This window comes from Vespula vulgaris, chromosome 3, assembly GCF_905475345.1.
Source record: "Vespula vulgaris chromosome 3, iyVesVulg1.1, whole genome shotgun sequence".
NCBI lineage: Eukaryota > Metazoa > Arthropoda > Insecta > Hymenoptera > Vespidae > Vespula > Vespula vulgaris.
In genome coordinates this window covers 4643987-4670000 of record NC_066588.1, presented here as the reverse complement: position 1 = coordinate 4670000, position 26014 = coordinate 4643987, and the positions used below count along the sequence as shown (strand labels likewise).

At 36.2% G+C, this 26014-nt stretch overlaps 1 protein-coding gene and 1 long non-coding RNA gene across 9 annotated transcripts in view; one reads left to right on the top strand and one right to left on the bottom strand.

Annotated features, from left to right (window-relative positions):
• Positions 1–2139, top strand: part of LOC127062478 (uncharacterized) — a 3864-nt gene extending 1725 nt beyond the window's left edge. Inside the window, exons 2-3 of the long non-coding RNA XR_007781142.1 lie at positions 1788–1937; positions 2012–2139. This is a non-coding gene — a long non-coding RNA (uncharacterized LOC127062478). The remainder of the gene's footprint in view (positions 1–1787; positions 1938–2011) is intronic.
• The window catches only part of LOC127062473 (histone-lysine N-methyltransferase 2C-like), a 27165-nt gene extending 1152 nt beyond the window's left edge, over positions 1–26013 (bottom strand). The window contains exons 1-33 of one of the 8 annotated variants that reach the window (XM_050990746.1): positions 25475–26013; positions 24322–24506; positions 24042–24219; positions 23767–23940; positions 23440–23664; positions 23121–23364; positions 22911–23028; positions 21872–22797; positions 19991–21728; positions 19711–19872; positions 19501–19627; positions 19166–19380; positions 18958–19082; positions 17324–18082; positions 15265–15400; positions 15087–15121; positions 14317–14992; positions 14048–14227; positions 13759–13965; positions 13346–13627; positions 12714–13259; positions 12440–12615; positions 11687–11839; positions 10411–10780; positions 10151–10338; positions 3540–10074; positions 3006–3446; positions 2662–2935; positions 2337–2563; positions 1992–2254; positions 1543–1920; positions 1107–1457; positions 57–1022 (exon numbers count right to left, since the gene is read on the bottom strand). In XM_050990746.1, coding sequence (XP_050846703.1) covers positions 57–1022; positions 1107–1457; positions 1543–1920; positions 1992–2254; positions 2337–2563; positions 2662–2935; positions 3006–3446; positions 3540–10074; positions 10151–10338; positions 10411–10780; positions 11687–11839; positions 12440–12615; positions 12714–13259; positions 13346–13627; positions 13759–13965; positions 14048–14227; positions 14317–14992; positions 15087–15121; positions 15265–15400; positions 17324–18082; positions 18958–19082; positions 19166–19380; positions 19501–19627; positions 19711–19872; positions 19991–21728; positions 21872–22797; positions 22911–23028; positions 23121–23364; positions 23440–23664; positions 23767–23940; positions 24042–24219; positions 24322–24472 — 17526 coding nt within the window. In that variant the 5' untranslated portion in view covers positions 24473–24506; positions 25475–26013. Of the gene's footprint in view, positions 1–56; positions 1023–1106; positions 1458–1542; positions 1921–1991; positions 2255–2336; positions 2564–2661; positions 2936–3005; positions 3447–3539; positions 10075–10150; positions 10339–10410; positions 10781–11686; positions 11840–12439; positions 12616–12713; positions 13260–13345; positions 13628–13758; positions 13966–14047; positions 14228–14316; positions 14993–15086; positions 15191–15264; positions 15401–17323; positions 18083–18957; positions 19083–19165; positions 19381–19500; positions 19628–19710; positions 19873–19990; positions 21729–21871; positions 22798–22910; positions 23029–23120; positions 23365–23439; positions 23665–23766; positions 23941–24041; positions 24220–24321; positions 24507–25474 lie in introns of all 8 variants that reach the window. The other 7 variants (XM_050990744.1, XM_050990745.1, XM_050990750.1 and 4 more) reach the window with 7 other exon arrangements.
• Position 26014: the final 1 nt, after the last annotated feature.

The window sequence follows — 26014 nt, the reverse complement described above, 5'->3', positions numbered from 1 at the left end:
ACGAAAATAAGAAAAATGATAAAAGAGTGTATATAAGAAGATCAAACTTTACTTACCCTAGCCTCGTATTGCTTTTCTCTGGTTTCAGCTAATTCAGTTCGTATAATTTCCCCTATATATTCGATGACCATCGTATGTTTTTCAAGATCACGCGCGGCGTACAAACCAAGACCTTGAATCTTGGAACGTGCTAAGTAAACGTTATTTCGCCACTCTTGTTTCATCTTCTTATACTGCGAACTTTTCGAATGTACGAACTGTTTCGAATATGGACAAGCAACTTCACCAGCTACCGTGGCAGTCGGTACAAAATTAGCTCGAGCCGAAGAGCCAGTTCGTTGAGTGTGAGGTCGTTTCCAAGGTAGTTGATTTCGTAATCGGGCTTCGGTTCTTGCACTGCCAGTTGGGTTAATAGCTAAAGGTAATTCTAATAAAGGATTGCGTCCATATTTGAATCTATAATCTGTTAGGGTTTCGATGCCAGGTAAACTTTCAAGAACTCGTACTACAGCTGGTTCCGTAAGCCCGAAAAGATCTTCGCCAGAAACGTAACGTGGAAATAATTGGACACTGTGTGTCGACCTACGAAGTTCAGCAAGAGGTTCGAGGATTCGACTCCAAACGGCTCTTGGCGTAGCATCACGTAATTCGACATCTTCTTGCAATGGTTCCTGTACTAATACTCTGAACTCGGGTCGTCCTGAAACGTCGTGGATAGAACATACGTATCGGCAACGTTTGTTGGGCCTTCTCATGCTCCAATAAAATCGTACGATTTTGTAACCGACCGGATATATGTAATTAGGCGTGTGGAAATTAGCGAGTTGATGAGGAAGTAACTGTCCGACGCTTAAGAAAATTAAACTTCCTACTCTGAGTAGATGATTATGCTCAGAGTGATGCATCACCGCTGCGACTTGTCTATTTTCGTCACGATTTACATAAACTCTTCTAAATACGGACAAGGTTGTCAATTCGTTATCCTTCTCATTTTTCTGTACATGCTGCGAGCAGTAAGTGCTCTGAAATTATCATTAGTACAAAGTTAGCGTTTGACGTTTAAGGAGGTATACACACCACCACGTGTAAAAGATATATATACTTACTTTATTCTTATAAAATACGCAACCATCTTTGACCGCACAACCAAGATGATAAACGTTCGTACAACGCATTTTAAAACACTTCACCGTAGCTCCCGGTTTCTCGCAAACGATACAATTTAGTACAAGGCTATGTTGTAAAGCAGTGTCCAAGTTCATCAATGCACCGTTTACCGTCTCATACACGTCCTCAGACCACAATGCACAGTTCAGATGCACCCATTTGTCAACATCGAAATTAAGTAATCGAGCAGGTCCATCGGCAGTACCATCTCCTTGGCTTTGGCAAAACATGCATCGGCGGCTGTCTTCTGCTTTTGCAGGTATCACGGTCACACCCATACGGAAAAGCATCTACGAATATAATTATAACATCTTATGTGTTGATCGTTTTACAATAATAAAAAGTGTATCGGCACTGATGCCAAAATATGCATACGTCGGTAATTTCCTTGTCAGTGGGTTTTTTATATTTAGTTGCAGGTTGTATCGCGCCCATAGTCCAAGTTTTATATTTTAAACCTCTCCATACTTTCGCAGGCGGAGGTGGTTCACTCGTTTCATTAGTCGGTTCCTCGAGGGCAGCATGCTTCTTTGGTCGCTTTTCCTCCAATAAGTCTTCCTTATTATCGTGCATTTCGAATTCCTCCTCAATTTTGATTCTAACATCCGATTTACTTTCAGGCTCGACTTCCATACTTTCCACGTGATCGATAGATTGCTTAAGTGAAAATTTTTTCTCTTGCATCTTCTTAAAATCATCATCTATTACTTTGGGATCTACCTTCTGACACAAATGATCTACTATTGTCGCAGCCTATAACGAAAGAACAGGTAAATTTTACGCACTACAAAGATACATTTTTTCTTCGAATATAATTAACTAACTTTTTCTTGCGTGTTCGTAGGTGTCCTGTGCATTAAAGCAAACTGCATGTAACATGCTGCTGAACAAAAACATAATTCGTCACCGGGTTCTGCTTCTTCCTTACTCAAAAATGGTAAATCTGACACTTTTTTTCTTATTAAGCTATTTAATATCACAACATCACAATGACGACAGAATTTGGCAGCACCATTCAAAATACTCTGTATGTCAATTGGTGCTATAAATAAAAAGTTTAGCTTATTTCTTTTCTCAACAGGTCCAACTACATCATACAAATCGAACACGTTTATTTTTTTTTTAGGATATCAATTATGATAAATAAAATCATCAAACAATTTAGTTACCTCCTTCTTTGCCATCTTTCCCTTTAGTTCTGTAAAGTCCTAATTTTTGACTAGGAGGAGTAGTGGTACGTTCTACTATCTGGTAACCAGTTGGAGGAGCTATGTTTAGTATATTTGCCAAATCTTTAAGTACACCCATTATATCATCTGCAGCCTGACTGTTCAAAGTCAAGGTAACAGTAACATTTCCGTTCTCCCTTAATGGTGTTGGTGGAGATTTTCCAAGCCTGTACGAGAAGTAGATTTGGTAAAAAACGAAAAAGAAAAGATGAAAAAAAAAAGAAAGATAACAACGTAATATTTATTAATACTAATCAGAATATACCTTGGAATTCCTAAGTTTTCTTTATCTTGTTTGGTTGTATCTCTTATATAGGTAGGTTTAAGTCTAATTGGTATAGGAGAAATTAAAGGTATAACAGGTGATACTCGTTTCAACCAATCAGATTCTTCGTCTGACTCTTCTTCGATTAATCTTAATCCTGGGAAGCGAGGGATGAACTCTGGTATCACGCATTCTGGAGATGACGAACTTACTATCGTATCAGGAGAATCAATATCACGATTCGTTACCAAGGAATTTTCTTTCTTTTCATCAGCTGAAATAATAATTTTTATGAAATAAGAAGAAGAACTTAAAAGTTGTTAGTTTGTTACTATCATACGTACAATCATCCAGTTTAAGAGGTGGAAATTCCTGGTCGTAAAATCCTCTCTGTGTAGAAATAGGTTGTTGAGGAGGTAATGGTTCTAATTCACCAAAAGGTTGAGTATTATAATGATCGGAGACACCAGGTATATTAGCAGAACCATATGAACCAATTAAATCTCCAGTTCTGGTATTATAATCTTTTTGGCTTACGATTTTTAATAATTCTCCTGAACCAAAAATAGGACAAACACCATAATTTCTCCCTAATAGAGGTTCCAACACTGCCATTGGTTGAAGTTGCCGTAATTGAATCATAAAATTATCAATAAACGTGTCATAATCTTCGTCTAATCGCGATACTTTTCTACATCGTTTCTTTTGAGGTACCGCTGTTGCGTCCTTGCCTTGACTCTGTTTACGTTTTTGCTGATACTGACGCCTTCTTAACTTTTTGAGATCTAAAAATATATATGTAAGGTACATTTATGATATATCCTGTTCATTAATGAAAGTTATCAGTAATTCTTTAATGATATATATAAATGATATACCAGTTTTATCATCCATAGATCCATCTATAAGCTCCTCTTTGGCAGTAAGAAAGTCTTTGGTATCGGTTAACTGGGTAGGTGTACCACTGGACAGAACTTCATCGAGAATCTCTTTTTTGACTTCTACTAAAGGCACTGAATGTTGTGCATTTGCACCCTGTGACAACTGTGATTGATGACCCATAGAATGGGGCACTGTATGAGGCACTGATGGCTGTACTGAACTAATATGTGTAGATTGTTGTGATGTAGCTATAGATTTTTGAGTTACTGGCAATAGAGGTTGAGACTGTAAAGTCTGAGGGGGTGTAACTGATGGGGCTTGTTGTGTAACGTGAACGTTATTTGAAGCTTGTGATATAGCCTGCGTAATTTTTGCAGGTACAGTCGTAGCTACGGGCTTCGTTTGTGTAACCATTCTCGAAACTATCATAGGTGTTGATGCACGTTGCTGTTGAACTTGAGTAGTATTTGTGATAGCAGGATCATTCGATGTTTTTATCTGAGATTGGCTAGTATTAGTATCCTGTTGCAAAGAAGACATCGCTTCGCAATTTTTTGCTGACACTGGTGCTACTTGTTTCACAGCTGGAGCAACTGTGGGTTGTTGATTTGCCTGTGTAGTGGTAGACACAGTTTTTGATGTCTGGTTTGTCGTTTGTTGCTTTACCATTGTATCAACGGATCGTTGTTGCGTGAGAGTGGGTGTAGATGTTGCTAACGGTGGTGGGGGTGGTGGTGGCGGCGGAGGTGGCGGCTTCGGAGGTTCTTCTTTCGTCGGTGGACTTTGGACTTTAAGAGGAGTGACCGAATGCGACAGAAACGAAGTCTCTCTAGTAAGAACTTGTTTATTAGCAGGAGATTTGGTAGTTGGTGTTTCATTTAGCATGGGTGGTAATAGGAAGGATGGAGTAGGTGGAACTGGCCTTGCCAATTGTGCTTCCAATGATGGTACTAAAGGCAGACTTGGTCCTTGCGAGCTACTAACTGGCAATGTTGTTGTCGCACATGCCGTATTTTGCAATAATTGTTTCAACAATACATTCTGAGATTCCTCCATTCTGTGAGAGTTCGTTGTTAAGCTACCTTTACCAATTTCTAATTCGTTTCTTGTCGTAACTGTTTTGTCAATACTCGTTTGCAATTTAGAACTTGTCTCATCTTGTTCCTTCTTCCCAGCAGAACTCTGACTTAATCCCTCCAGTTCATTATTTTTATTGTCAATAGGTAAGAGACCTGCAGTTTTATATTGAGATTGCCCAGAACTATGTTGAGCTTGTAAGAGTGTTGAAGTTTGAGATAATGTAGATTGCAATATACTGGTAGTAACGCTAACGTTACTTGTACTAGATGTTACTGTAGGTGGTACAATGGTTCTTACACATTGCATAGATGTACTTATCGCCGTCGAGGTAGAATTAGCGGCAATGCGAGAAGGTATTGACGAACTGTTTGAGCTTACTTGCAATATCGCTTGCAGATTTTGCGTTCTTTGTACGGATGATGGTGGCATAACTGAACTTAATAAATTGCTGGCCTGCGTAGGGACAGTATTTGCTCTGTGTCCAGCGATCGTTGGCTTTGCTGAATTTGTACCAGCTAACATAGCATTTAACATTGCATTTGAGGTAATAGATATACCAGTATTAGTTGGTTGTCTAGGAGTTATTACAGAAGATGTTTGTGATGTAAGACAATTTGTTGATTGGGATTGAATTCCACTTGAAGTTACTCGTAGAAATTGCTCAGAAGTTGTTACTTTACAATGACTTGAAATAACGCTGACTGTAGAGTTTGTACTTTCTTTACCCTGTGAAGTGTATGTAGTAGTGGTACATTCAATATCTGTTTTATTTGTATTTGCATGAAGAGACGAGGTCATGCATGTCTGCAAACGAAGGTTTGAATTAGGCTGCGTATTATTAACAGAATTCGAAGAAGATGTACTCGTCGATAAGATCGTTCCTACTTTCGGCGCTGAAACGACCGAAGATACCATAGTAACGATAGTAGGTTGTTGACTGGTTGTACAGTTTTGAGAATGATTTGTTTGTAAAGAAGAAAGTAATGTTCTCAACTGATGCGATACGTTGGCCACGTTTGATGTAAGCTCTGTAGGTTTGGACAAAGGAGAAAGATGAGGTACCGTAGTTGTACACTTTTGTAATTGAGCTACCGTGCTCACGACTAATGGGACAGTGTGATGCGGTGGACTTTTCTTAGGTATAGATCCTGTAGGCGATGGACTTGTTTTTTGAGGTTTAGGCGACATTTTATTTTCCGAAGATAGAAGATGTTCATTTTCCAAATTTTCTTGCTCCAAGTCCATCAATGAGTCTTGTAAAATATTAAGAGGCAATGTATCCAATGGTGTTGGTAACTGATATATAAGACTCGATTTTCTAGATCTATCTTCATGAAGAATATCGGTATTTGCCATCTCTGGTTTAGAAGATATTATATTGTGAAGCATATCTAATATATCATCTGATGACTCTTCCATTAAATTTCTTTCTTCGTTCAGACAATGCTGTAAAAATGGTTTGTTAGATTCTATTTCTATACAAGATACATTGTCCTTATTCTCCTTATGTTCTTCTTGATTGATATCGCTTATAATTTGATTCGTGCCGGTATCCGCGTTGCTTGTTTCGCTAATAGCTTGCTTTAGTACCTCCTTAGTTTTATCTACTTTTGATACTTCTGTGTCTGTGCCATCTTGTTTATTGTCATTTTCAACAGCTGGTTCAGCGTCATTTTCTAAAATATTTACAAGAGACAAATCATCAGCAACAGGCGACATTCTTTTCAATGTGGAAACATTTGATTTTTCATCCGGATGTACATTCTTCTTACCAGTCATATTATTTTCAGCAGGATTATGAATAGCTTCTAACATACTTTCTAATTCATCTGTTGTATTTAATGGATCATTTTTCTTATCATCTGATACTATTGTATCTGGAATTGCGGTTGAATTAGTATCTACTTTTGAAACAAGATTATCTTTTTCTTGATTCTTTTCTGCATTATCCGTTTCATCTCTTTCATTATTTTCTTTTCCAGTATTCCCAGTATATTCATTTTTATCCTCTTTTGAAGTAACCGCGACAATATCTTTTTTAGGTAGATCAGGTATTGACATTTTTGGTGTTGATAAAGTAACTGATGTAGGCTGAACACTTAATACTAATTTTGTAGGATTACTTGTTGCTTCTGTTGTATTCACGCTCACATTCTGTACAAAACTTGTATATTCAAACTGCGTGTTAGGCGTTGATACTTTTTCTGTTGTTACAATATATGCTGTTGACGTTTCTATATTGGATGAAGTTACTTTCGGTAGTGTTTTAGTTTCAGGTGTAGCTTGCTGCGAAGTAACTGCTATATTTTCTAAAACCGTTTGGCTAAGTTTAGCTGCTATTTTAGCATCTGCTACAATACTTGCCATACTTGACGATAAAGTAGTTTGTCTTTGAGAATTTGGCGCACTTGTTATTTGTTCCTTTGTCACGCATACAGTCGGAAATGTTGCAGATGATTTAGCAGTTGTATCCGATGTTAATATCGTTGACGATACTGTTATGGCATTTGTTTCAGTTGTCGTACTAGTCGTTGTAAACATAATTGTAGATAAACAGCTAACAGGTAAGCCAATATTTGTCTGTTGTAAACTGGAAGGCGGAATTTGACTGTACGATACACTTTCTGGAAACGTAAATGCCGTTGGGCTTTTTGTTTGTTTCGTTTCTTTTTGAGATTCTGATTGATCCTCGTTTGAAGATTCTTTTATAATATTTTCTTTAGGTACATCTAAATTGTTTGTAGTATCTATTTTATCGTTTTCTTCCTCGCAAGATTCTTTAGAGAAATTATCTTCAGGTGACTTCGTACTAGGATCAATAATAACAACTTCTGATTCACTATCCAAAGATACCATAAGATCTTGATCCGGTGAATGATCCATATATGGTCCAGGTGATGGGTCTACACGTAATTCGTCTTGATCAGGTGACTCTGGTGTATCTGTTACTGCTAACAACCTTTTTCCAGACTGAAGCGTTCTTACGATATCCAGTCTTAAGCCTTTCTTATTTCTTGTATGCGAAGGCACAAGATCTTCATCGCTTAATATAGGTTCATCAGTTTGAGATTCCGGATTTTCAATTTCCAAAATTTGTACCAAGTCATGTCCTTGACTACCATCATTAACAAGTGCATGACAGAGAGAGTCGTTACTATCAGCAGATAAATCTACAACCATCCCAGGCTCAAAGAGCACATATTCTTCTTGCATGTCTCCGTCAAGTGTACCTGATATAACATCTACTAACTCTGTATCTCCAAATTGTTCTATGACAGTAATGTCGTCATTATCTCGTTGGGCCGTTGAACTTAATGTTACCTCGGTGTTAACTATCGTCTTATCATCGTCATAATCAGTAGTATCAGGTATAGGTTCAAGTTTATCACTTGGGCTTCCTAACTGTAATGGACCATTATCAGGTAACGAAGACGTCTGTTTTGATTCTGTAGATGTTGGGGGCGTTTGAGGTGGCGTATGAGAATCATCGTCGAAATCATTATAATCCGCGCAAACTAAAGAATTAATTTTTGACGGTGGTATACCTGTTTTTCTATGTACAACTGATGTATTAGGTTTTTCATCCATATTCAACAGATGAGACTCTGCAGTTTTACCCTTACTAGATTCTGCTTTTGTTGACCACATTGGGGAACCACCTCTTAGACCAAGCTTAAAAAATCCATATCTTCCAAAGTTAGGTATAAATGGTAATGGATTTATTGGATTGTGTGGATTTCCACCTCCTCTATTTGTATGATCTACAGATGTTTGTTCCGGCTGTGATACTGGTTGTTGATGCTGATGTTGAGAAAGTTGTTGTTGTTGTTGTTGCTGTTGTTGCTGTTGTTGCTGCTGCTGTTGTTGATCATTCGACATTACTGCGTTACCTGAATTTTGAGGGGCATAAACTGCATGTGGTGTATGAGGAGTATGTGGTGTTCTTGGCGTTCCCGGATTTTCAACACTTTGTGGTCTATCAGGCATCGCTGGACTATTGCCAGTAGATTGTCGTCTTTGCATTTGCATTGGAGAACCACCAACCATTGGACTACGTGGCATTGGAGAATTTGGTGTTTGTGATGGTGGTGGATGATGTGAATTATTAAGCTGATGTTGTAACATTGGTGACGTTGACGGATGATTACGAGCCATGGGGCTAGGTGGTTGACATTGAGAAACCATTGGAGAAGTGGGGGGATGCGTATGCATTCTTGTATTCATTGGACTTGGTGGTTGAGAAGTTTGACTTAATTGTTGTTGAAGCATAGGTGAACCCATCGTTTGTTGTACCATAGGACTACGTGGCATTGGTGAGCTCGGTGGTTGTCCATAATTTTGTGATATTTGTTGATGGAGCTGTGGACTTGGTGAATTTGCAGGCTGAGATACCATAGGAGAATTTGGAGGTTTTTGCATTGTAGCTCCATGTTGTTGTTGTTGTTGCTGTTGTTGCATTTGTAGAAATTGTTGTTGCCTTTGTTGTTGCTGCAATATTTGTTGTCTTTGTTGTGCCATTTGTAAAGTACGTTGACTTATAGTATTTTGCCCGTCTTGAGTAACGTTATTTGTATCGTGTTGCTGTTGTTGTTGTTGTTGCTGCTGCTGTTGCTGCATAATTTGCTGTCGTTGTAACATTTGTTGATGCTGTTGTTGAGTCATCAATGATTGTTGATTGGGTTGAGGACTTCCAAGTGGAGAACGTTGACCATACACTATTCCTCCTTGTAATTGCATTCTTGGTCTTTGTCCAGGTTCTCCTATTACTGGCGGACGAACGAATCTTTGAGAAAGTGCATGAACTCTAACTCCTTGATCTCCAATAATTTGTTGGGTGTTTCGTGCTTCTGTTGTAAAAGAACCTGGACTCGTAGCATGTCGTCCTGTTATTACCGCGCGATGTTGCGGCGAAGTCATTCTAGTAGCTGATGGGCCACAGATTCCTGGTGACGACATAGCACCTGGACTGAAAGGACTCTCTTCGCCTTGCGAATGAGGCGTCCCTATTCTTGGAGATTGTTGCATATTATGAGGAGACATCGTTCCTGGATTTGCTGTTTGTGGATTACCTGGACTGTGTTGCAATAATGGTGGATTAGGACTATGTTGTATGATCGGCGTAGCTGGTGAATGTTGTATCATATTTGCAGAAACACTTCCAGGGCCTGGACTTTGAGAAACAAGTGCAGCTGGACTATGCATCGGTGAATGTTGGGAAGGAGACATTAACGGTGAACAAGGTTCACTGTTCTGCGGTTGGGATTGTTTTTGTTGTTGTTTAGTATTATATTCTTGTATCAACATTCCATGTTGTCTCGTTTGCTTTCGGCTAGCATCTAAATGTTTCTGCAATATTGCTTGCTCACTCGAAATTCTTTGAAGTTCGGCAGCATCGTTTTCGGTTAATTCATTTCCAGATTTCCGAAGTTGTCGTTGTTTGCTATTAAGAGACTGCGTGAAATACAAGATGTTAAGAAGACATAGTACTATTTATATATAGAATATTACTAAAATTTTTTATGCTTACTTTTCTTACTTTGCGCAGCTTTTGGACTTCCGTTTCATAATATTTTAATTGTTGTGTTAATACTTGATGTTGGTGATTTAACCACTGTTCGTATTGGAGTTGCATTTGACGATCTTGTTCGTTTACTATGTTTTCTGGTGGAGTCGGTGGTGCTGGTATTTGAGGTATATTGAATGTAGCTACTCTTGCTGTAATGAAAAAAAAAGAACAAAAAATTTTATATAACAAATAAAATTATTAATAATTTATGTGGTACTGACATTCAGGTGGTGTTTGCGTAGCGATTGGTTGTCTGGGTACTTGAACTGCAAGCTTTGCCGCATCTGGAACTGCTTGCGGCCAATTTTTTCCTGGCGCAGATGGTGGTCTTGGTGTACATGGTGGTCTAATAACAGGAATTCCACCAGGCACTGGTACCATTCCTTGAGGAGGGGATGCTAACGGAGCAGAGCCTAAAACGTCTGCTCTCAGTCTCTCGAAATCACTATCACTTAAAAGAGTTCCACTAGGAGTTGTATTGTCAACTTGTTGTTGTTGCTGCTGTTGCTGTTGTTGTTGTTGCTTTTCTTGCTCTCGTTTCTCTTGTTCCAGAAGATCCTCTAATAGCAATGGTTGCTCCTGTGAACATGACTGCTAACAGTTAAGGTCACTTTCTATTTGTATAGAATAATTTCACATTAGCAAATGCCTTTTCTTGGATATTCAATTGAGACAAACAAGAAAAGAAAAAGAAACATTGGGGAAAAAAAGAAAAACAATGTGAAAACAACAATAAGATCAACAGAGACAATTTTTTTTTATCTAACTTAGATTTTTCTCTTTATATTTATTATGCAATGCATTTCTAATAAACTATGATATAGCTATATAACATTACATAGCATTTCAGTGTGTAATTCGGAATAAAACATGGACATGCGAAAATAGTACTTATATATATATATATAAGCATTTGTGAAAATTATATTTATTATATTCGAATGATTTAAAAGGCAATAAAACGTAGAAGAAAGCTAGTTATAATTTTTTAATGTGAAAACAAAAATACTTAATAAATATATTTCGTATGAACTATAAACCTTTTACAAAAAAGATTAAAGTAATCCATTTAAAGTTCATGCATACACAAAATACATTGCACAGTCTTAACATTAAAAATAACTAGTAATAAGATTTTCCAAGCGTAAAAATATATCGTTAAATGAAAAAATAATAACATTGTATTTTTTTTTTTTTTTAATGTAACACATGTATATTTGAAAAACTTTTGGAATGGCAACTCATATTGATCATCTCTAAAATTTAATTTCAATAAAATATTTATCACTACAATATCATATATATAATAATTCATTAAAAAAATTATTATCACTAAAACATTTGATTTTTTTCTTCCTCTTATTTTTTTTTATGTTAACGAAAATAGTGCAATATGCAATCATCTTGTGTAATACATCCTCATTATTCTCTTTACTATTGCAGGTGATTTTTTGACTATTTGTGCTGAGTGCAAAAAATGCCTCAAGTCTTGCTCACCTGCAGAAGCAAGGGTCTTCGATGAGGGTGAGGTGCCATTGCAGGCGCACCAGAATGAACCACTGGGGCCATTGGTGGACCAGCCACTGGCACTGCGTGCCCTATATGAACTGGGGGCCGCGTCAAGCCCCGCCCACCTGGGCACAGCCCCATCTAGACATGCACCAACACCAAATGCATTGCAAACACCCAGGCCAAAACACCATTTTACCAGCCAATACTTTTAGATTAAATAAATCGCTTGGCTACACCTACGTTGACAGCAAACTTCAATTTCTTTTTGATGCGTAATACAACAAATATATCTTAAACCCCTTCTCATGTTTTATCTTAAGACATAATCAATCGACTTTATTCTGGCAATTTAATATCAAAATCTCATCTGTGTCTTCGTTCGTTAGCTTCTAAATTAATAAAAACTGTTATTTCATTTCCAAGTCTTGAAATAATCTGCATAGTACTAAACTTATTAAACTTATTAAACAAAAGTTTTGGAAAATTAAAAAAATACAAATACACGAAAGAAGGAAAAAAATAAATAAATAAAAAATAAAGAGAAAAGAACAAAAAAAAATAAAAAATAAAAATAAAAATAAAAAAAGAATACGTTGATACCAAATATATCATGAATTTGCATGAGATCAAGTTCTTTTTTATTTTGCGGTTAGAAGGGTGTTAAATGTTTAATTAGATACTGGATATGAAAGCGATGCAGAAATTAGGAAACATAAGAAATATGTTATCTATACAAACCTGTATAGGACCAGGATATGGTGGTGGTGGTCCAGGGTACGGTGGTGGTGGAGGGGGCGGCGGTGGTGGAGGTGCAAGTGGCAAACGTGGTCCGATCATATGGTTCACTGTTACTACGCGACCAGCCACATTTTGGACTCCAGCAACCCTCATACCAAGACGTTGTTGTTGAGCAACTATATATAATTTAATAATTTTTTTTTTTAAGTATATACAAGTCAAGGATAAAAATCAAATCAATTGTGTACGAGTATAAAATTGGATCATATATTACCTTGTATATGTGTTTGTGGTACTCTTTGAGGATGTCCAGGAAATGTGGAAGGATAGCTGACGGTAACTGTATTGGTCGATGTGACGACACCAACAGCTCCATCAGGAGATAATATTCGAGTTCCTGGAGGCATAGGTCGTCCCATTGCCGCTGCTTGTTGTACATGCTGATGCATTTGTTGTTGTACAACAACAGCTTGAGGATGCGATTGTGGTAAAATTGCCGATTGTTGTTGAGGTGCTTGTGGAGTTGCACTTAAAGATGTCATTGCTTGTACTTGTGTCGGTACAGTAGTTGTATCAGTCGATGTTTGTACAGTGCTCACTGTACATTTTTCGCTGATACCAGTGAGTACTCTACCTGTTCCAGCTAAATCTTCCGATTTGTGCTCTTCTTCTTTAGACTCCTTCTTTTGCTTTTCTTCTTTCGTTTCTACCTCAACTTGTTCCAATTCTAAGTCGAGAATATTAGTTTTATCACCTCCAGTTATATTATTTAATTCGGGATCTGCATATTCCAAAATATTAAAATCTGCACCCATTTCAGCTGTTAAGAACGAATTACAAACATTACATACAGATATTTTATAAAGTCGAACAAATTTGTATATTCAGGCAGAATATTCTACTTACCAAGGAGTTCATCATCGTCGTCACCTAAATCACCTAATATTGCACTCACGCCCTCGACCTCGACCATTGGTGCTCCTTCCTCTTGTTCTAATTTCTCAAGTTCGGCAGTTACATTGTATGGAATTTCTGACGCTTCCGGAGTGCTAGTAGTTTCATTAACAGTTGATTGCATAAGAGTTGGTCTAACCAATCCTTGCGTTCCTAGCATACGCATTCCTTGAGTTAAATTATCTTGACCTGGTCGTACCATACGCTGTCCAAGAGCTTGTCCTTGACTTGGTTCTTAGTATTAAAAAAAATAAAAAAAAATAAAAAAATAAATAAATAAATAAAAAAATAAATAAATAAAAAAAGAATTATTATTTTTTCTCTTCGTGTATAAAATAGAAAATATGATATGAATTATAGAATACCTGGAAATCTTTGTTGCTGTAGTACGTCATAAGATTCTGGAAGTGTATTTCTAGCGGTTGGCATCCGAGTTTGTAAAGGTTGCGTACCTTGAAAATGCTGTTGTGGAATACTTGCATTAACTTGTGGTCGTTGTAATAACATTCTAGCGCGTGAATCTATAGCTTGAAGTCTCGCATCCATGTTTACAGGATGTCTCGAAGTTATTCCTAGACACACATAATTAATTATATTTATTATTTACATTGCAATTAAATTAAATTTTTGTTTTCAACAACACTTGAATCATACCTATTGAATTCCTTATTAAAACATTTGGTTGAAGTGGCATCCGTGGTCTTACGACACTTGGTGGAAGTGGATGTCTAAATGTACCTTCTCCAGTATTGTTATTGGATTGAGAATGTTGTGGAAGCTGCACATGACCTGTTTCAAATTGTCCCTGATTTCCATCAGAATTATTTTGTCCATCTTTAAAATAAGCATATGAAAGATGATTAAAATCTTATTGAAGATCCATAATAAAGGGTATTTAATTATTCCGCAGTACGATGATCTACCTGGATTCCAAGAAGCATTAACAGATTCAATTTTCTTATTAAACTGTTGCCTTTGGAGAAGATCGCGCAATTGCCTGTTAACTTCTGGCTGTTGATTGAATACTTCTTGCTGTTGTGATTCTTGCCGAGATTCTGATCTTGGTGAGGGATAATTTGGAACAGGTGATGGTGTTGGTGGTTGATTACTATAGGGATCAGGAGTACGAGATGGAGCATATACATGAGTAGTGGGTCGTGGTGTGGGTGGATTAAACATTGGTCTTGGTGTACCTGGTGGTTGTGAGAACACTTCATTTCTTGGTGATGTAGAATATGAAGGTGTACCAGATATTTGTGACCTAGGTGTTTGGGAAGCCTGAGAGAAAGCTTCGTTTGTGTCGAAGCGTTGAAAATGATCTTGAGACTGAGAGGATGCAGGAGACTGAGGAAAATCATGGGGAGATTGAGGAGCTTGAGGCGAAAATGGAGAAGGTGGTTGTGTGAAATTGTTTGGCATGCCTGGCCTGACCACGGTTCCAACTGGACGTGTAACCGTTGCACAAGGTTGAGCACGAGGCGGTATACCTTGATGAGGACTTGGTGGAGCTACCCCTCTTGTTACTTTAACTGGAGGTGTTGCAAAGGTACCACGTGATCCGGGGGATGGGGATGCAAGTGGTCCTAAATGATTTCCCTCCTAAAAGATTTATATAAAAATTATATACAAAAATATTGATAAAGTATTATGAATATTAATGTGTTCAGATTTATATATATAAATTTGAACATACCTGTGATGTTGAAACTTGAAGTTGTGTTGTTAATCCTGTTGGATTATCAGTATTTAATTGTGATGTATTATCTTCGTTTATTTGTCTATGCACTCTGGCTATAGCTGTTGTAGAAATTTGTAAACATGATAATATAAATATAATATATTACATCAATGTACAATGTAATTATACATACCATGTACACGTTGTTCTTGAATTACTTGCTGTTGAATCTGTGCTTGTTGCTGACGTAGAGCTTGCAGTTGTTTCCACTGACGTTCCTGTTCTGCTTCTCTACTAGAACGGTCTCTGTTGGAAAGTCTTTCTTGTTCCTGTTAAAAAATAATTTGTTAAAAACATGATAAATATATAGAAAAAGATCATTATATCCTTCTTGGATGAGTACAAAAAAGAAGAAAAAAAAAAAGAAAAAGAAAAAAAGAAAAAAAAGAAAAGAAAAAAATGTATAAATAGAATTGAATGAATTTCGATTTATGAAAGAATAATATATAATATTAATTGTTATTTATATGGAATTATTAATTAAAAATGTAATAGTATTATTTTTAGGATATAATGACCTATTAACCAAATCATTTCTGGAGCAATATAAAATACAAGGCATTAATAACAATCAGCCAAAATGTTTTATTACAACATTCACAAAAACATACTGGCATGATACTAAAATTAAATTTATCAACAAGACCTTATTTCCACATGTGCAACTTATTAGGAACAACCAGCCACCATCTAAAAAAAATATTTTCATACTCCATTTATATTGAAAGTTCATTATGTTAAAATAAAACAATCACGAACTTTCTCATCATCACAGATTTTTTATAAATATTACTCATGCACAAAAATTATAAAGATTAATAAAAGAAAAAATTTTCAATAAATAAAGTAAGCATAATACAGAATGAGTTTACAGCTATAATAAATTTATAAAATATAAAATTACATATGTTAAATAAATGTTAATAATTTATAATTGAAAACAATATTAAACTAAAGCAATGAAACATCTATTGGAACATCTATTGTATTTTTTTTTTCTAAGATATTAGATTTTAGAGATCAGAAATTATTTTTATTAATGTAAGTAGACTTCCCAAATAATTTAAAAAATGCAATATATCAACCTATATAAACTACGAATATATATTAATGATATCCTTTACTTCAATATTTTCCTTCGTGACTAGTTAATTTAAAAAAAAAAAAAAGAATAAAAAGAAAAAAGGGAAAAATTCTGATATAATGCAAAAAAAAAAATCCAATAAAAATAATTGATAAAAATATCTGAAAGTGTAGGTAGTAAAAACAATTAGTATAATAAACGTGTAAATATTGTACGAACAAACAATTCTACAACATATCACAACGTATATCTACTAAACACTTTTAACGATGTTCGTAAAAAGCTTAACGTTTTACTACATAATGAGGGTCATAATGGGTGTTTTTTTTTGTGGAATACATAGTAAAAAAGGATTCGATATGATATTAAGGAAAAGGGAAGAAAAAGAAACGTAAATGGATGCCTTTAACATGCCAAATGATTTGAGAGATATATAATATTAAAAAAATTATATATATAAAAAAAAAAAAAAATAAAATAAAATAAAATAAAAAAAAAATAAAAAAATAAAAAGAAAAATAAAAAAGGTATGAAATATTCCAACTTACAATTATTGTGGGTAATATCATGGCCATACAAAAGAAACAGATCGTTTGCACATGAAATATCGAAGTTTTGTTCATTCCAACTAAACGACGAAAAAATTGAATCTCATATCAAGAACTATAATATAATGCAACATCAAAGTGATTCTATTCGAATGTTACCAATGTCCTGAAATATTTCGGTGTTTATGTAATTAAAGATTACATCAACGTCCATATTAAATATCATATTTCAGGGCTATGGTATGTACACTTATATATCAACGAACGTACAATTGTATTGCAAAATAAATCTGCATGATTGTTCTTTATATCTTTGCTCTAAAAGAACAACAAAACGAAGAAACAAGAAACAAAAAATGAAAAAAGAAAAGAAAAAAAAAAAAAAATAGAAAAAAAAAAGATAAAAAAAAGTCAAATAAATGTATGTATATATGAAGAAAAAAGAAGGTAAAAAAAAATAAATAAATAAATAAATAAATAAAAAAAAATAAAGAACACTAAGTCTCGATCAGATACGTGGCACAAGGCAAGACACTAGAGGCACAGAATAGGTGGCTCACCATAGCCGGGGTCTGTACAGGTACAGTGTGAATAATTGCAGTGGGTGGCGGATCGTAGTGCTCCTGGCTCAAGGAGGGGAGGGTGCGCATGATTTCAGATGGGGTGAGCACTCTAATCTGGTGGTCTACCGAGGATAATTGGCGGGCAGGAGCTGCCCCCACCATCACGTTAGCAGTGGGGGATGCCTGAGGAATAGCCAGACTGTTAGAGACAGTACTGGTACTGATCGTAATATGAGAAGGTGTAGGACGTTGTTGGGATGGTGACGTTTGATGCTGCCCTTCACCGGCGCCCGTGTTGCAGTAAGAAGAAGCAGTTGCTGATGTGCAAGGCGTGGCTGGCGACTGAGCTACTCTAGCCTGGCCACCCGTAATCTCTTGGTGCGCCAGGCTGTTAATGGAACTGATAGAATTGACAGAACTGGGTCTGGGTGAAGAAGATGGGGTTGTGGAAGTTGGCGAAGGACTTGGGGAAATAGATGTTAGCTGCTTCGGCGGTCCCTGCACCGCACACACCTCCGCATGATGATTACTGCTAGCTGTTGGCACCGTCACTCCTGTTGCAGATACGGACATTCCACTCTTTTCTTGCGGCTTTTCACTGCTCACTGAAGTCAAAAGTCCAATTTGCCTTTGGTTGGAGGCCATAGCTACTACTGGAGAAACTTGAGCTGATGTCATAGCAGTGACAGGTTTGGTGATGATGGTAGGTGCGCTTGATGCAGTGACTGGGGTCGTGCTTGGTATTTCCTTGGATATCTGTCGGTTCAAGGGGTGCCACGTTCACACACTTTTACGTTACAGTACTCATGGTTTATATACTTCCAAGACACATCATACAGGGTAATAATAGAAATTTCAACTCTGCGTAGTTGACAGGAATCTTTTGGGGAAACTATTAGCGGGATCTATAGACAATGTAAGTACTCCTATAATATGGGAAAATTCTCGATTTCAATGAATATCCGAATCGGCGAGAGAAAGAGAGAGAGAAAGAGAGAGAGAAAGAGAGAGAGAGAAAGAAACAGAGAGAGAGAGAGAAAGAGAGAAAGAGAGAGAGAGAGAAAGATAATGTTTTGTTAGATAATTAATATATTAAATTTCTATGATCTTGCACTTTGATAATGCACATGGAATTAGACAATTACATTTAGAATAACAATAAAAGAAAATATATCAAATATGTACCCATGTAAAGTTATTGCAAAGTTAGTAAATCGTATTATGAAACAAGGCACAACATCTCATCTTGTTGTATTTAATCTCATTATATATATATATATATATATATATATATATATATATATATATATTTAATAAAAATATCAATTACTAAGATATTACTATATGCTGAATATTTGATATATATATATATATATATATATATATATATATATATATGTATATGTATATGTATATATATATATACGTATCTAAGTTTATCATAGTGTAATTATATTCGATATATTAATATATGTATTTGCGATGAGATGTAAAGAATAAGCTTGTTAGTTGTAATTTGTATGTTAGCACAAAACACCATTTAAAATGAAAACGGATACGTTTCACGAAAATGTCACGCTCTCTTTTCTAACTTTGCACCGCGCGATAGGAATCCAAGAAATTATTCTTACCTGTTGCGTTTTCTTCATACGAATTGCTGCTCTGTTATCTCGTGCTTGAGTTAGATAAGGAGCTTTCTTTTCGTTAGGTAGAGCACGCCACTTTTTTAAAATTTGTTTACACCTTTCAGACCAAGCTGAAAATTATATATCAAACGTATAATTATATTGTTTACAAATTACATATTTAGATATCAAAGCGAATAAATTTTTCTATTACCTGGATATTCCGTTTTCCATTCTGGATGATTAATATTAGCATAAAGTACTGAAGATATTGTTGCTCCAGTACCTAATGCTTCATCAGCCTCCATTTTAAGATTACTTCTTTGGTTGTACGATATCGCGGCACCACTCACTGGAGCACTTCCTTCGTCTTCAGGATTTACCCAAGGACTCGGTGGTTCTGAGAATGCTGGACTAAATTGTGGACTACTGTAAAATTATAATTTCAAATGCTAACTTAATAAAATTTTTTTTTAATGTATTCATCAAGTACATATTTCATTAATTAAGTTTAACGTGTAAATTTGATAAAAATGAAATTTAACGTACTTGCTATATTCCGAATGATACGGGGATGGTGGTGGAAAACTCATAGGAGAATTTAAATTTGATTGCCCAACTGGAGGTAATGTACCAGGTACTTGCGGTCTTGCAAGAGGTAAAGCTGTTTGCATACCTTTATAAATGATTACATGAATGTTTGGTAAATAATTATATTTGTTATTAAAATTATTTGAATGATAATAATATGTTTTTTACCAGGATGTGGTGAAGGCGAAACAAGAGGTGTCGTGGAAGATGATGGATGTGGAGGTTGAGCTTGAACAGAAAACACCGATGATTCTTGCGATTCTTGCGATTCATCCGTAAGAACTCCTTTGAATATTTCTTCAATATCTTTACTATCCATATTGGGTAAACCTGTGCGAACATATGAACGTTAAGTTTTTCATTTCGTTTTTCTTTATTTATTCATTTAATTTTTATCAAAATGTCAACAAATTTTAATCATACATATATCCATACAACTAATACGTACCAATATCTCTGACCATTGATTCCAAATTAAAATGTGGACTAAGAATGTCTGTTAATTCATCCTTAGAAGTACCTTGTGTATCATCTAATTCATCTAAAGCTTCGCTAGCTTTAGCTAATTCTTCATCTGGTTCATTCATAATAGTATTTACAAGTTCACTATCAAGTATGTCACCAGAAATTGGTAATATATCACCAAGTGCTTCGGTATCGCTGCCATCGTCATCCATAATTTCTTCTCGTTTTATTGGCTGTTCTACCGGCAATTTATCTTCCTCTTTTTCTTGCTTAGCTTTAACTTGTTCCATTGCCTTCAATTCATCTTGCGATAATTGAATAGTATCTGCATTAGCAGAAACGTTGCGTTCACCATCGGACTCGCTACTACTTTCAAGATCTTTATCTTTGGTAGTATCCATAAGGTCTTTGCCAAAGAATGCTTCTTGCATATAGAGTGGAAAACATTCGGATAATTTTGTCTTTGGTTTTCGCCTCTGTGGTTTTCTACGTGGCTTGTCATCTGCCATTCCCATTACTGAATCTGCTATTTTTTCTGGATCCCCTTCCTCCTCTTTATCCTTACGAGTACCTCTTATTCTGACAATGAATCCACCAATGCCAAGCTTTTGTAAGTTACGCTGGCGTTTGCGTCTTAAAACTGGTATGCCATTTTCAGTCGTATAAATACTGAATCCTTCCGGTGGCGGCTGATCTCCACGTGGCGTCCATACCATACCTTCTTTAAGTACCTCAGTAGGTTCGTCTTTAACATCTACTAGATCCAATTTTCCATTATCTTCTAACGAATTGTCTAAACTACCACCAGCCACAACAGATTCTATCGTGGCCATAATGTCTGCCTCTTTATCTATCAGGGGAAGCATTTTTCTTCTTTTTTTCCTCGTTTGTTGATGTTCCGATGTTAAAGATTTAATGTGATTCATACCAGCCTCGGATAAATATACACCATCTACTAAATACTGTTGAGAAGACGGTTTGTATAATTCAGGGCTTCGCACAGTTGGAGGTGGCGAACGAGAATATTTGTTTGGTTGGAGCTTAGATTGGTTACACAAAAGATGTGGCGGGAGTATGTCTCTCGGACGACAAAGTATACAAATATATCCTTCCTCGGCACATTTTTCTGCATCTGCTTCCGATTTAATGGAATCGCATGCACAATGTAACCATCTCTCACACTGAATGCACTGTATTATGAGATCGCCCTCGTTATATGCTTCTTGACAAGATATGCATGCAGTATGAGAAGCGCATGGACCACATTGAGTATAATTTTTTTGCCAGCTGCTGTTAAATCCTGGATCATTTGAACCACATGTTTGGCACTGTGCACACCACTTACATTTCCATGTTCCATGAGGCACGTAATCTAACGGTGGATCCATACAATAGATATGATAACTGATATCACAATCATCGCATAATATTAAGCGACCTTCGTCATTTCTTTCACCGCAACCTTCGCATACTGTACAATCAAGGCACCGCCAACCTTTTTGTAATATTACCTTAGTAACTTTAACATTAGCACAGTAAGGATGGTAGCATTGTCCACATTGTGCACAAGCAATTAAACATCCTTCCTGATCAGTTCCTATCGCACCACACATAACGCAAATATCTTGAGTTAATACAAATTTATCTTTTGCAGAGCATAATACTAATCTGTTTTCTACGCCTGGCTCATCTTCTTTCGAAAAAGAATCTGAACTTGGTCTCTGAAATTATGAAAGAAAAAAAAAAACAATTAACATGATAACGAATGTAAATATAATTTTTTTTTATATACTCTATTGTTTATGGAAACAAACAGACAGGGACAGATAGACAGAGAGAAAGAGAGAGAGAAAAGTTTGTTTACCTGCAATCCTACCCCTGGTACTCCAAAAATACCTCTCATCTTGGCTTTGGGACCTCTTTTTCTGCCAAATTCATTCATCTTCTGACGTTTTTGATAGCCCAGTTTACCCACGCCTTTCGGTCGACCTATCATGGCTCCTCCTAGGCCTAATCTCTTTTTAGCAATTTTAGACGCACAGAAGGGTTTTCCTTTTCCAAGACCAATGGAATATAATGCCTCTTCCGAACTTCCTTGATAATCGACCTCGGACGAATCTCCATCTCCATATAAGCTCTCTTGCGATGCGCTGAGGCTAAAGTCACCTGTATAATCATCAACATTGTCTTTTCTTTTTACAATAGCCATATTTTTACAATGAAGACAAACATATTCATAATCAGGTTTGGCTTCCTTGCGATGCTGATAAGTCAATGGGTCAGCCTCTGGATCACAGGTACCATGAACAAATTTTTTACACGCACTGCACTGTACCATTTCTCTATATGCAGCTGCTCGATATGCTTTTCTGCAAAGTGGACAAGAAAAACCCTTGTTCCTTTGTTGGTAACACGAGTCACAAACAGTATAATGAGAATGCCAACGCGATGATAATCCTGCGCCGGGTGTACGCGAGCCACAATCCGTACATACTCTACAGCATTTACACTTCCAACCATATTTAGGTATTGATGTAACGATAGGTCGTAAACAACCAGGATGATACGCTTTATCGCACCTCTCACATAACATTACTTTCGAAGCATCTTCTGGTTGACGGCAAACCTGACACACACGACAGGTTACACATTGCCAACCAGCACGTACTCCTGGTAGAAGTGCTAAACCAACACAACTACCATGATAATGTTGTCCACATATAGAGCACATTACTAAGTTAGAAACATCTCCCATTCCAAAACACTGCATACAAGTGACATCACCGTTTACTAAATCAAAACATAAAAGAACTTTAATATTTGTTACTGTTAATCTACAATATGTACGGTTTATGTATCTAGGCTATATTTACTACAATATATCTAATTAATAAAAAACTTACACAATAATGGAACTTGTCCCAAATGTTGGCTACAAAAAAGTGATAAAGTTCTTGTATCTTGGAAACAACTTGAAGCTGCAGCACATGGTAAATGAAAATAACGATTGCACGATGCCACCTGTTGAATCGAAGCGAATATATATATATATACACACACACACATATATCATTGTTTTTTGTAAATAATTAATAAAATTGCAAAATACGTACTTTACAAGCAATTCCAGCTCCATAATGAGAACAATAAGCACACCGCCGAGATGAAGCTTGCACTATTGCAGGGCTGATGAGATCAGTTGCGAGATCTTGGTTGTTACTCGACCAGATCGCGCAAGACTGATGAACATAATAATGCCCTGTTTGTTCAAATAATATTCCTATTTCTGGCTCTTCCAAAAATCCAACTATAGTTAATTCCTCTACTGGTTCCGTAAAGTTGGTAAGACTAGTATTTCTAAACATATCATGCATATGAAATAATAAGCGTTCATTAAAAAAAAGTAATATATTGTTCAAATTAATATTATACCTGCACTTAGCCAAACTCTTTTGCCTGCGACAGGTAACAGCACCTGGACCTACTGCACGGGGACTTTTATCACCAGCAGAAACATCCATGAGTTGTTCAGTCGTTTCTTCCCGATTTATATTTTTTTCAGGAGTGAAACCTTCAGGGCATGATAATCTTAGCAATTCGCCTTGACCCAACTGACTTCGTTCACTCAAATTGCATAGAGCACAAACTTTTCCTGGCCTAATAATATCATTGTTTATGCGTTAACAATTAATTTTCATTTATTATGATTAATTATTATATATGGAAATTTATATAAAACAAATGTATAAGTACAATTACCATTGTTCTGGGAAGTATGGCGGTTCCTCTGGAGCAGGCATAGATCTTTCTGTATTCAATCCTTCCCCGTCAGGTGTGCTGTCTTCACCGATACGAAGAGGACTTGGAGATTCGGAATGGGTATCGTCATCTTTACTTTTTGTCCTACGTGGCATACCTCTCATATACCCAAGCCTAAAAAGCAAAATTTTTTATAACATAATCACTCTATTGATTAAACACGAAAATATTATTTTTAATGAAAAACAATATTTTTTTTTTTGCAAAATATTTACCCTTTACCCCTTGTTGTACCTCTACCAAAAGATCTTCTAGTACCTCCACCACGAGTGATACCGTATGGACGTTCTTTCCTTGGTCTTCCTGGGCCACGCCTTATACTTAGTGGCTTGCCACCAGGCAGTGGAAACTTTTGGTATCGCAAAGGGTCAGGAAATGCTTCTTCAGGAGTAACTATAATGGAATGTACAGTTTTTTATAAATATATGAAATTTATAAACTACAGCAATTATATAATATATAGAAACAATATTTTTTTTCTATTTGGATACTAACGGTTACCAAGAGAAGGAGCTGGACCCAGCAATTGATCTGAATTTGCTGGTGAAGCAGGAATTCCTGTAGTCTCTTCGTCTTCATCTTCACCATCAGAAGCATCATCCAGCTCCATTTCCTCCTCGCCTTCAAGGCGCTCTTCATCGTCCATGACACCTTTACAGGAGTCAAAGTGCTATGGGTACCTATAGAATTAAAGAATTAAAACTAGGATTACTCTATCAAAAATTACTAGATGTTTAGCTTTAAGAATGAAAATAAGAATATATATCTTGAAAGTAGAACATTCCGTATAAAGTTATAATTTAATATTATCATAACCACAATGTTATCTAGCTAAATATATCCAATAAAATAGTATATTACTTAAATCATATCATAAATTTATATGTATATATATATATATATGTATATGTATATATATATATATACATGTTAAAAATAGATAGATTAAAATTACTTTCAAATTCTTTGTTCGCTCCGATAGAATATTTTATTGTATTTTGACACATTAGAAAATCCACACACAGATTCTAAATTCTATTAATAATTATCACAGAAACAGATACTTGGATATAAAATTAGTTTAGAAAAATTTAACACGAAAGACGAACAAAACAACTTAGATCGTATAGAATCAAGAACCATTAACTCGGACTCATTGCTTGGAGCAAAAGTAAAATCTCATAGAAATTAATTTCCACGATAAATAACGATATATTGGGATAAATTCGGAGTCGTATAATAGCAGATGTATATATATAAAAACGTTATTTCAAACGATCCACTTGTATATTACATGTTGTAAATGATTTTCAAATTTTTTATAATAATTTGTTCATGAAAAAAAAAAGAAAAAGAAAGAAATTTACAGATAAACCGTAAAGGAAAACTAAAGAGAAAGAAAGAAAGAAAAAAAAGGAAGAGAGAGAGAAAGAGAAAGAGAGAGAAAGAGAAAGAGATAGAGAGGGAGAGAGATAGATAGATATAGAGAAAGAGAGAAAGAGAAAGAGGGAGAGAGAGAGAGAGAGAGAGAGAGAGAGAGAGAGAGAGAGAGAGAGAGAGAGAGAGAGAGAGAGAGAGGAGAGGCGCGAATTTAATGAAGGAAGAATACGATAAAATAGAAAATAGGCGCGATTCCGTCTTAACTCACATCCTCGGTTTCCCTTTACGATTTAGAGCTCGGCCGCGGTAGGATGGCGTGCCGCTCGGAGATCGGCGGTCATTCCGCCACTGGGGAAATACCGAGACACTTCACCGCGCAAATCACACTTCTCATCGTGGAAACTATCACAAAATGCTTCGGTAAAAGAAGAAGATGTCCTAATTCGTGCTGGTAAGTAGCACGTTTTCCAACGATCCGAGATGATATATAAATCTTCGTTTGATTTCCTCGTAAGGAGGAAAGCCGAGGAGGATTTTGTTGGCACGGCCTTAACAGCGACAGTACGCCATTGCTATGTCAGGGTTTGCAGGCTATAAACACACCACGGAGGACGCCCGTCCTCTGTACTAGCCTCACGTACCTTCCAGTTACTGTTGCCTCCTTCTTAGATTCATGGCGATTTTACACGTGGAATTGTCCGGATCTTCATCAAAATACGCACGGTCAATGCAAGTAAACATCTTGTAGCAACAGAAAAAAATGTCACAAGCTGCTCGAACGGAAGAGTACACGACGGTTCGAAGGGCT